This window comes from Penicillium taxi, assembly GCF_028828555.1.
Source record: "Penicillium taxi strain IBT 34144 chromosome Unknown utg000003l_segment0_segment0, whole genome shotgun sequence".
Lineage (NCBI taxonomy): Eukaryota > Fungi > Ascomycota > Eurotiomycetes > Eurotiales > Aspergillaceae > Penicillium > Penicillium taxi.
Window position 1 is genome coordinate 2,472,554 of NW_026643205.1, and position 12,673 is coordinate 2,485,226.

Sequence of the window (12,673 nt, forward strand, 5' to 3'; positions counted from 1 at the left end):
TGAATTTTTTGGTTCTCTGGAAAACGCTTCGTTATCTCTCATTCCCATTCCCCGTTCGGGGATGATCTTAACTAGCTATGGAGTAGGTAGTAACATAGGGGATAACTGCACTGTTCCAAGGATATATCCAATTCAGGGGGAGGCTGTGTTTTGATGCTAGAGTACCTGCCTACTTAACATAGTAAATACATTACATTTTACTACCTAATGTACATTCTGATACCGACAGACGGGAACCATTCAGCCATACTTCTCCTTTTAAGTTTGATTAGACAGATGACGCATAAATAATGATCCTGCAGTATGTACGGAGTGAATAGACTATAGGAATACAGGTAGCTTAGAGGGAGCTCTACTATGGAGTATGGAGTATATCCACTTAAATAAAAACACACTATCTACATATGAAACACTAAAATCTCAAACTAAAATAAAGGGTCCTGGAACTTATCATTCGATCCCGCTAGATAGTTTCCGACCTGACGTCTGATGGGGTCAATCAGAGTGAAGTCAAAATCAAGAATATTGAGTCCCTGGAGGAGACAGCTGACGCGTCCACTTCCTGCGCCAAGACAGTGGAGTATTTGGCTTCTTACTCTAACGTCTTGGCATACGATTGTGGCTTTTCATTATTTTTGTCTTCAGTGAATGAACTGTGCAATGTCACCCTATGGAGCTTGATTTGTGGAGATTTTTTGAGATTTTTTTTCCTTTTCCTTTTAGCTATTTTCATGGGAAAATTGGGTCTTCATTTTAACAATGACCCTAAGGCTCATCCCCTTGTGCCTGGGTGATTACGACGACTATCTTGCACATTGAGTGGTTTTTGAGTGGTTTTTTTAAAATCTCTCTTTCTATTCTTGCATCCTGGTGGCAAATATCGGGTTGTAATACTGGATGATGGGGGATGGAAAAGGGGTTGGACTTCTCTGCTTCTTCCTATTTGCCACTTCTACATAGGTATGATGTCGTTCTTTCAAAGTCCACGGTGTCTATATGGTGTGGAATACCTAGGTACCTCCCACATGCATGGTTGTGGCATTGTTGTCAAACTTGGAATCAGTGAGGTAGTATGAGATGGAGTATGGCCCTTCTGTTAAATTGTTACTTTCTAGCCCCACTGAGAGCGAATTTTCTGCCACTTTTTCAATATTGTTTATTGTATTTCAACGGCTTTTTTCAATTTATCTTACTCAGATGTAATAAAAAATTAGTAAAAAAGGCAAAAAAAGCCCCGAAACTTCATCAATTATAGGTAGAACCCGGGTGGAATTTGACGGATAGCCATTGGATAATATGCACTAATTTCAGGGCGGCCAAATGTCGCTTGAAACAGTGTCGTATTACGCTAATCTATATTAGGAGGCGGTGTTGGATCATAGCAAGGGTCAAAATAGCAATCTAACAAACCCACTCAGACTGTCACTCAGACTGTTGTAGATGTCTACCCGAGATGATCATGACTAACGATGATTGACAATGATTTTCAGCGATCACTGCCAATCGCTAGCTGTCAGTCAAGTTTGCTTGGCTGTTGATCTTAGATTTGGAGATCTGATCTACTCTATACAAGATGAGTCAGGTAGGGGCTGGTCAAGAAGTCTGATATATGTTGAATTTTAAGTTCAATGTTAGAAATCACTGGTAGTGTTTGTATGGGAGAGCAATTTTATGCTGAATCGAGTTGCTTTGATGACCGTTCCCATGGTGACGGAGATACAGAGGGCTCAACGTATAAAACCCTAGTGTTCAAGCTTCTTAGCTAGGTGCCTAGGTACTTTTCTAGAATCCATATTCATATTTAGAGTAACTCATGATTGATTGATCTAATCTCTTGACTTTTGAAATTTGGTATTACAGTCAACCACGCCGAACGTCCGAAAAGAAACCAAAGACACCGGCTGAAGAATCCAAAGGGAAGATAATTATGCAACAGAAGAAATAAACAGGCCGTACCAGATAGCCGCATCAAATGACGATAAACAACTCTGGTCGGTCCATACCATCAATTTCCAAATTGGGATAGTAAGGAACCATCGCATCGGCTCCCTGTACGTATGCATCATTGTAAAGTCGCCAGTATGGAGTGCGAACCTTGCGGGCTGGGTGGAATAGTCCGGCCCAAACGTAGTTCAGCACTGTACCGGTTCCGACAGCCATGCGGATGGCGTCGATGGCTTCAATGATACGGTCGATGACGTGGGGGCTGGTCTCGAATATGTTGGGGAAGATGAGGTTCAGGAGATGGACCATGGCGTCCTCGCAGCCGAGACCCACGACGCCGAGGGCGAGGTGCTTGACCACGCTGGCAGCAGTCTGTCGGTGGACCTGATCACGATCGATCAGGGCATCCTCGAGCAACGGTGTAACAGCGTAGACATAATCCTTGCTGAGTTCACCAATGTACTCGAACAAGAACGACATGGCCTTGAGGACACCATTCTGCACGTTGAGCTCGGGCACGCGGTACTCATTCATCAAGGCGGGAAGCACAGTAAAGGGAGCACAGGTTTCCGCCACGATACCGATCGCGACAGCCGTACAAACACGCGATTGACGTTCTTGTACACGAAGATTGTTCAGGAGAGTCGCAAGCACATCCTGGGGACCGATAGCCTTGGCAATGAAACCGAAGGTGTTGTTAGCAGCACGACGGATACCCTTCTTATGGGCCTTGAGCATATCCAGTAGCTCGAAGCAAATACGCATCCATTCACGAGCATTAACGGACTCGGGGCCACGGTCGGCAATACGACCGACAAGATCAATTGTGTTTTCCTGGACCTTTTCGTGACGGTTACGCAGGATGGGTGTTAGTCGGGGAAGAAGATCGCGGATCGGCGGTTGCATTTGGTTGATACCAATCACGGTGACGATGGATCGCAAGGCGCCCAGGATGGAGCCCAGAACCTCGGGATATTCCTCACCTAGGTATTCGTAGAGCACAACACCGAGTTTGCCCATCAAGGCTTCCTCACTGCATGAATTCATGACCATGGCGACGCGCGAAATGAGATCGGCCGCCTGCTGTCGCACGGTGGGAGATTTGTTGTTCAGGCGCCACAGAATGGTACTGACGATCTGGGGGATGTAGATCTTGCATCGTGTGCCAAGAGCATTGATCACAGTTCCAAATCCATTCAGGACCACAACGTCCTCAATGCTCTGTTCCTGGAAAACGAATAGGACACCGTCAATCAGTCTTTCTTCTAGACGCTCGGAGATGTCCGCAGCACCCAACGAGGCAATAAGCTTCTCGATGGTCTCCATAGCCATCTTACGGTACGGCTCGCTCTCGTCCTTCAGGTTAATGACGATACGATCAACGATCTCACCGACTCCGACTTTCTGACCTAGATCGACAGTGGTATCAACTACTTGACGATAGTTCCGGCGGTCAAGGGCCATGCGTCGCACCCAGAAACTCTTGAAGAACTCGTTCAAGACTTTCTCCTTGAGGTAACTGGCAGTGACACCTGCCGTGCTTGAACACTGTGATACTGTCTTCAAGACTACCTTCTTCATCTCTTCATCTGGAGAGGAGAACTCTCGAATAAGGATCTCCATAATCTCCTTGGTGTAGTAGTTGGCATACTCCACATCCATCAAGGGAATGATGTAGCCAACGGCTTTCAGGAAAGCGGCAAGGCCCTTACCGCGCTGCTTGCGAGCGCCAGTCCAGAGAGGATTAAGGATTTCATCGAAGCTTTCAAGACCGTATGGATTGGCGGCTTCAGCAAGAGCTGCAACGGCCAGAGCAGTGACTGTTCGGACCTTGGCCTGTTCATCACTGATGTTGTCCGAGATGCAGTCGACAAGGCCTTTCAGATGAGGAAGAATAGCACAGCCCATCAGAATAGGGATCTGTTGGACAATCTTGACACCAGTGTGCCGAGCCTGCCAGGACTTCTTACTGCGACAGACAGCGCGGAGGAACGGAAGGAGAGATGGAATTCCAAGAGCAGAAGCCACAACGGCAAATGCTCGAGCGGTGGTATTTCGCACATACTCGTCGGCATGGTCAATATCGGGTCGCATGGTACTGATCATGGTGGCGAGACCAGCAGCTTTGGCAAGGTTGGAGATAATCTCGCGACCTTCGACGCGAGCATAGTAGTCTTGATCAATGAGCAGTGGCTCAATGACGACTAGAATCTTATGGACATATGGTCGAACCAAGTCATCGAGCTTGTAGAGCACACGGTCAATGACCTTGACCAGCAAGTGACGTTCCTGGTCCTCCAATGACTTCTCCATGAGCAAAGGAAGGATTTGGTTGAAAAGAGGACCCGCTCCGAAGTTCCGCGCATTGTCTGTAAGCTGTCGCAGAGCAGTCTTTCGCATAGGCGGAGTACCGTTCTTGACTTTGAGAAGCAGTCTCATGATCTTTCTCTCCTTCATGTCCTCAACAGACATACCACTCTCATCTCCATCATCCATGAGCTTACCGAAATAGGCCATATCCTCCGGCTTGAAAAACTGCAGATCACCAACTCCAGGGATATCGGTGGGAAGTTCTTTGCCCATCGAATGAATGCTTTCCGACTCTTGCATCATGAAGCCTCCATATCCGGACGCGACAGAAGGGCCTGGTGTGGCCATCAATTTGCGTGATGGGTTGCGGATAGGCACATAGCCTGCAGGGGGGTCTAAAATTTGGTAGCCCTCGGTGGGGAGCATCATATCGAGGTCCTCGTCAGACCAGCCGGAGGGATCGGGGCCAAAGCCACTGGACGTTGAAAGTGCACTGCCTTGAGACGGGTGTATGGGAGTAGCAAGACCCTGGTGACCGACAGGTGTCGCAGCTGTGAGAGAAGGTGCCTGGTCCCATCTGGAGCGAGGCTTGGGGGCTTCCATCGCACCGGCGGCTGGTGTATCGGACCATCGCGATTTCTTAGTCTTCGCTTCATCAGATTGGTCGGTAGCTGTCTCCGCAGTAGAATCTGTGGCATTGTCCCAGCGCTTCTTTCGCTTTCTACCGGCAGTCGATTGGGCATCGCCATTCTCTTTGTCGTCTACGTCCATCTTCAGCTCAGCCTGATGCTCAGGGATATCTTCACCACGCTCTCTTCTCTCTGCAATGAGTTTCTGAACACGCGCTTCTTCCTTTTCCAGCTCCTGAAGGGCCATGACCTCACGATACGTCTGACCCTCTCCTTCCACATTTCCGTTATTGGCAGCGAAGGGATCGGCGCGTGTGGGCGAGATAGCACGCTCAAATCGGCGCTTTTGATAGTCAGTCTCCCGGTCGGCGATGCGTGCTGATTTCTCGCGACCAAGCAGGATGTCCTCTTCTTCGACTCCATTTCCATGTGCCATCTCATCAATCTGACTTCTGGTCGCAGTGTACTGGCCCACGAGGCTATGACCACCAATATCTTCCATTTCATCATCATTTTCATTCACAGCGATGGAGGTTTCATATCCAGCAAACCTATCCGCACCTTGTCGATCGTACAAGGTTGTATCAAAGGATTCGGTAAGGGAGGCCTTGGTCGAGTTGTCAGTGCGTTGATCAGCAGGATCAAAGGTCTTTGAACCTTTTTTAGAAGCGGCAGCAGCATTGCGTTCTGCTTGGAGCCGCCGGACGGCCTCAATATCAGCTGTCATTGAGATTAGCAAGGTGTCGTTAAGAGGAGTAGGGTAAAGCGTACCGTCAGACATAGTGTCAAAAAGTCAGGTTGGATTTGAAATTTTATTGAGCAGGTAGTAGCCAGCTACATTCGGAGTAAGCACCGTTAGAACGGCAGCATGAGTGATGAGGGGAGAAGCTGTGTCGTTGATGATCGGTATCTCCGCTGGTGAAAACCACGCTCGTGAAAGTCGCGCTAATGACTAAGAGATTAACTGGGGCACGTGATGGTGTCAAATTGGCGGCTCGGAAGATTGATTATCCGATTGAAGATAGGAAGTAGTGTAGGTGAACTCCGATCCACACGCTGGGGACGTGAAGTTGTAGAATCTTCGCTAAATCAGCATGAAAGGATTGAAAATAAATACGCCTCAGGCTGTGCATTTGTCCCTACATAATTTCAGTGGCGTTCAAAGGGCGCTTAGAAGCTATTTATGTCACACATGCACTGTATCAGCGGAGTATGGCCCCAGGAAATATTCATCTCGATTCTCATGCTGGCTCTAGACTCTTCTAGTAGGAAATGACTTGCCACTATTAGATATGTGGATATTTAGGGTAAAATTCTCAATTCTAGAGGCACTGCCAATATAGTATGCCTAGGGCATTTTCAAGGCTGCTTTACAAGTTATTTTATTCCAAGTAAGCCCTTTTGCTGGGCCTTTAGACGTTGCAACTTGCCGGCGGCTAGTATGACAATCAAAGTGGGGGTGTAACGCCTTCCAGCCCTGGATATGCGAGGTGGTTACATTAAGCTAGACTAGATTGGCCGTGAGAAATGAGCTAGGGGCTTTGGATCTTTGCAGATTTGGCCAAGTACCATGTCTCTTGCTCATCAAACTCTCATTCACAGGCAGAGGTGACTAACAAAGAGACTACCTTTAGTACCGAAAGCTCCCTTGACCTCAAACAGTCTTCTGAGTTTAAAATTCGTGGAATGTTGTAATTGGTGTTTGGATTTGAAGATTAAAAGTAGCCCTGGAGGAAGCCTTGAAGGGCAAAATTTAATAACCGAGGCACAGCTCCAAGATTGATTGTGCTCAAATTCTGTATGTTGCCTTTAAGAAAGTCTCGAGGTTCGTTAATTGAAAACGTTTCTTTTTCAAAATCTTTAAAAGCCTTTTCTTTGTTTGAAGACTAGAACCACGGGTCAGATCACTGGTTTAATAGCGTGCTTCTTGCTACTCCTACTTACACTTCTGCCTTGATATATTTCTATTTATTCAAATCGCCAACTACTCCCTTCTCAAGGTCACGCAGCCCCTTCAACAATCAAAAAATTGACCGGAAATGCGTATCATTCAATTTGTGTCAATCCTGACAATTGGGGTCATTGGCGTGGTCTCTGATGTCTCCAGACCCTTACAATTTGCCACGATGTTCGCTCGTATCTCTGACGAGCTTGATCATATGAGCCTAGGCAACTGCAATCTATCAGCTGCAGCTCTTCCGGTGAATAATACAAAAGTCAAACTCCCTACTCCATCGTCTAGTTTAAACCTCAAGTACGTCGCATTGGGTCGAGGAACCCAAAACTATTCTTGTTCAACCTCCAACTCCTCCGCAAAACCTGTAGCTGTCGGTGCTGCAGCTGCACTCTTTGATGCTTCCTGCCTTGCATCGGCCTCAATGACCCTGCTCCACGAAGTACCTGCTGTCATTAGACGTACTTCACTCGGATCTCTTGCTTTTATGGCGGAAATGCTGAGCCTTACTACGAATAAGACAGATCTTATAATAGGAGAACACTATTTTGATGCCAGCGGAGATCCCTACTTTGATTTGCGACTTGGTGGAGCCAACGCATGGATGGTGGCTACGAAGAAGGCATCTGTTGATGCCCCCATAAAAGACGCCAATTCATGTAGCAACGTGTCAAGTGAAGATGTTGCTTGGCTGGAGCTGGAGCGCAAGACAGGCAATGGTGTTGAGGTAAGCCCCAAGCCCTTCTAAGATTGTCATTAAGATCTTGCTCAGTCATAATTATGTGTTAACTTGTGATCTAGAGGGTCTACCGAGTGATGACATCTGGAGGATCCCCTCCACTGACCTGTGCTGGTCAGAACAAATCCGTCTTGATTAAATATGCGGCCGAATATTGGTTTTATGGATAACAGATATCCTGATATCTGGGGCTAGGAAGAGTCCTCGGAACCTTTAAGCCTTATATAACTCTTCATTTAGATATTTCCCTTGATACTCCTGCATGTTATTTTTCTTTCTACCTCAGTTGCATAACGGGCTGGTGTGGGGGTGAGCTCGCCTAGCGATGTAACCTGGTTCGACTGGTCGGGCATTATTCTTTATTCTTTTTGCTCAGCAGATGTTTCCCTTTTTATGCATGCTAATCCTTTTCCGTTTTTACGGATTCTTATTTACCTAGTTATGATCGTAGAATCTGAAGATATATACTCGCGAGGTCGTCTTAAGGTTTACCCTTACCCCCTATTCCGTCATTTATGACACAACAGCTTGAATACTCTAGATGCTCTTCATGTATATATACAGATTAATGGAGCCATATTTGTCTTGCTTCCACCTGGGTTATATTATGATCGGCTTCCTGTATGAATAACTTAACACTATGCCGGGCTAGTGTAGTGGTTAGCACGCCTCATTATAGTCTTACTTCGGTAGGAAACCCGAGGTAACGCCGGTTCGACTCCAGCGCCTAGCATTCTTATTCTTTTTTTGAAAAAAAAAATACTTTGAACTATCTCCTTCCGCCCTTAGAAGTCCACGAGTACTAAATGTAGGTAATGAACATGCAGCAGGGCCTAAACCTTGGATTTAGATGCATATGTCAAAAAGCTCTGGAGATCTGCTGATATCTTCGAAATTGGAAAATAGAACATGATATGACTGAGAGAAGTAAGCTTGCAGCTGTTTCCCAAGCTTTCAAATATATTTCTGACCCTCATGTTCACGGCTTCGCTGGTAGTGATGTCAAGACTCGGACATGGAACCTTGGAATAATAAACGGGCGTATTGAACACGTTAAGGAGCCTCATGTCTACGACATTTTATTTCTAATAATTCCAAAGTTCTTTTTGATTTTCTACCAAAATACCTTTTTATTTTTGCTCCCGAGGTCTTAAAAACGTCAAGTTTTCCTCCGCTTTTTTGTGGACCCTTCTCCACTTTTTACCTGATCTGGAGCCCGATGTTGATCAACATCATCTATACTCGCTCTTCCTCTATGCCGTAATTCATACGACACAACAGCTTGAATGATTCGAATTGCCTAATATGTTCTCATACGAATAGGTTTTAGATCTCTACGCTTATCTTTAGTTTTCTCTTTCCATCTAGGGTAGTTTATAGCTCAACTCCTGGACAATCTATACAATAACATGTCGGGCTAGTGTAGTGGTTAGCACGCCTCATTTTCTCATTGGGGACGTCCGAAGTGACTTCCGAGGTAACGTCGGTTCGACTCCGGCGCCTGGCACTATTATTCCATGGCTATTTCTTCAATTTTTACTAGAGGGCTGTATCTCGTTTCTTTTACCTACCTAGCTACTAGGTAGCTGCTGGAGTCCGTGAGAAGTTATCCATTGATTATACCTTTATCTGAATCTCTTCAAGTTATCTGCTGGCACTAAATCACCAAATCTGTATGCTGGGGCTTTAAAAAGCTCGAGGCCGAGGCTGGTAATATTCTGGTTGTCATCACCGCCTGGGTATCAATATTTAGTATGTCTCCTTTTCTCTTAGATATTTTTATCTTATATCTGCCTAGCTATTAGTTACAGTATCGAAAACCTCAGGATCAGGCTAGGACTAAATGTTACGATCACCTGAAAGTGGGTGCATATATCAAAAAGCTCTCAACCTTGGAAATCAGAGATGACATTATTAAGATGTTATTAATAGGTATTTTAAGTTGAATGGTGATACTACTTCTTCTAGGAAGGCTTATATCCTCTCTGGTGTTGTCGTTTGAAAATTAATATTCCAGGCATCTCGCGGGTCGTAGTAGTGGTAACAAAGGAAAACACTAAAAAATCCTTCGACTTGGCCTCGGCCTTACGGTGAAAGCTAAAGATAGGCGATGCCAGAATTCCAAAGAAAACGGAATTGCTGAGCTTGGAACGTCATAGATGCCATATAGTGGGCAAAGAAATGAAACAAAGAGCACCTATTGTCGGTACACCTGTATCAAGTGTGGAATAGCTATTCGATAAAGGTGATGAGGCTAACGCCCACTTCTGACACCTATCACAGGTAAAGCTTTACGCCCCTATGATATCTGTGTGTCCTTTGAAGTGGTTGTAAAGTCTGGTTTTCATTCTTAGTTTGCTATCTATTATATAGTAACAATTTGATCACATGACTGCTTTGTTCCATATTCCAACACCTATAAAGTTCATAATTATAATGTAAGCATACACGAAGTTGGAGAGACTGGCCTGGAGTGAACCGTTTAACTATATATACCGAGAAGAGTGACATCTTCTCAAATTCCTCCTGGCTTATGTGATTTCGGATTGCCAGTACAATATATGTTATCTCACGAAGAGCAATTCGTCTTCCTTCGCCTCTGCACCAGATCAAGTTATAAGTAGTACATGCGAACGAGTTGTCTGGTCTTCTAATAACTTGTGTTTTGCCCAGATATGGTAATAGGAATACCCGCCCCGCAAACTTACTAATTCAAGTGAGCGATCAAGGAGCTTTCGTCCCTAACATTAGGATTTTTCATTAGCGTTGTCTCCAATGACTCTTAATTTCTATCTCTCCCTTTTGTGTTAGACGCTGTAGAGCATATCTACTGTATTTGGTTTGCCCTCGCTGGGAAGATATTGGCAGTGGAAGTATATCTGACGGTCGTTCCTAGGGGAGAGTAATTCACCAATGAGGCATCTCACAGCTTGAATGTACGTGTCTCTTAAGCCAACACGCTCATTAGCCCGATCTTCAGAAACAGAATCCATACCAGCTAAGATAACTAGATGGAAGATAGGGATCAAGAAAGAAAAGGAGTGGGAGAGTGATAGCAGGTCAGAAACATCAGAAACAAGCTTGACAGCTTCATGATTGGTTGAATGATCAAACCCAGTCTCTTTTATCATATTTTTGCTTCTTTTCTGTGACTTGCCCATTTTCGACGATCTCACGGCCATGTCGTAGATATAGAAACTCTTGGCGCCTATTCTCTCCATGTTGAAGACGATTCATATAGTATGGTAGCATGGTCTTGAGCGGATAGCTGTTAAGAGTTCGCCTTGATAATATTTCTATTGAGACTCATATACGTGTATCAGGGTGTGTGATGAGGTCTTCCAAGGTTGAGAAGCCATAGAGGTGCATCAGGAGATGCGGAATATAGTGATAAGCCACAGTACTGAGTAAATACCTAGGTAGGCCCCTTATGATAGTAGAGGACCTCAGTAAAGAGAAATAGAAATATAAAGGCATGTGGATAGTGCTAATGTTCAAGAATGATCCTCTGTGGCCAGTTTCCTATTATTTCAAGAGCTATATCCTTCCCGGTACTAGTCTAGGTCTTTTAGTGGTTCATAAGTTTTGTCTCGCTGTTTAAATTTTTTCATCACTCACCACTTTTTAAAATTCAAAAATCCACCACTGCGTCAATTTGGCTATATTATCAGTGAAAATCGACGCACAAAAATACTCGCCTATCAGAGAATACCCGAGCAGTTGTGTAAGCATCGAATTCTGGAATTAAAAATGTCTAAACCACATGTGATTTTGGCTTCCATCCAAGAACTATTCGGAGAGTTATTTTAGGATATAAGCTTAAAAAGTGAAAATCTAAGTAGAGAATCCTTATAAATAACCTAGTTGCTAGACATTGTCGTGAATTTTGCCGAAAATATCGACATTTCCAAGCGTAGGATACAATTATGTTTCCGACGAATGTCTAACGACGTTCTAATAACAGCACTCAATATGGTTTTCGCTTCATTAGAGAGCCTATCGCTAAGATCTAGTCAATCAAGGGTTTCTAGAAAGTAGAAATATCTTCTAGATGGTATATGCGGCTATCTGGATTGATGGGCGAACTCTGAGCTCATAATTTTGGAGAGAAATGAATCTGCTCGCCACGCCGCTAACTCATACCTTGATAGTCTTGAAGAAGGCCTTCTATCTATCTATGAGCCTGGGAGGATGTTTTAGCAAGATGATTCTACTATGGATAAAGCTGCTATCTCATAAGAAATCAATGAAATTCATTGAATAGAAGTAATGGAATGGCCACTGTAGTCGATTTCAGCGCTATTGACTTTTTTAAAACGCCAGATATAAAAAATCAGACCAGATGTCCGGCAAGCCAGTTCATCAAAGGCTACATGGACTGAATTTCATGGTCTAATGAGACAGGCATGGAGAGAGATTGATCAAAATGTAGTCGATAGCCTGATTTGGAGCATGCCGCGTAGAATAGCTTCTGTGAAAGCAGCTAGGGATATTACAATAAATATTAGACTATTAGATAGCTAGCACACATCTAGTCATTATACTAGCAATTGAAGATATCTATGATGCATGGCGGATTTTATAATGATTTAATTAGACTGTTTGGTTAGAAATATCATATATATATATATGGGATGTGACAGAATTCATGAACTACTGGAGGTGCATGCATGTACACATAAGTGAAGTCGATATCTAGGTAGTTTCCGTTATAATTTCCTGGCTCCCAGTTTTCAGATTATCTTCAAATACTCTCTTCAATATATCAACCTATTTCCAAAATTTGGACGTTGAGGAAGCGTAGTATCTGCGCCGACATCATCGTTGATATGACATCGGATGTCGTTCCACGTGACGAGAGAACCCGCGCGCGATCTGGCAGGTCGCGTACAAACTACCTCATTAACCACAGCGTCCATATATTCTCTTATTTATTCTTAAAAATAATCGCCACAGAACGTCGCACGATTTTCAATTGATACCCCTCATTTTTTGACCACCAAACCTGCCTCTCGCTCCTTCCACGCTCGCTCTTTCCGCACCTGTCACCTCCAACTACTTTCTCCAGTCTCACCTTTCAACTTCAATACTTTCACA

At 44.5% G+C, this 12,673-nt stretch overlaps 2 protein-coding genes across 2 annotated transcripts; one reads left to right on the plus strand and one right to left on the minus strand.

Annotated features, from left to right (window-relative positions):
• Positions 1-1,968: 1,968 nt before the first annotated feature.
• On the minus strand, positions 1,969-5,664 carry N7495_004374 (U2 snRNP complex subunit HSH155; the record flags this gene model as incomplete). Its single annotated transcript, XM_057207025.1, has 1 exon — positions 1,969-5,664. One exon carries the CDS (start codon positions 5,662-5,664, stop codon positions 1,969-1,971), a length of 3,696 nt encoding a protein of 1,231 aa, XP_057064705.1.
• A 1,258-nt stretch (positions 5,665-6,922) lies between these two features.
• Positions 6,923-7,746, plus strand: N7495_004375 (DUF3455 domain-containing protein; the record flags this gene model as incomplete). Its single annotated transcript, XM_057207026.1, has 2 exons — positions 6,923-7,564; positions 7,639-7,746. 2 exons carry the CDS (start codon positions 6,923-6,925, stop codon positions 7,744-7,746), a joined length of 750 nt encoding a protein of 249 aa, XP_057064706.1.
• Positions 7,747-12,673: the final 4,927 nt, after the last annotated feature.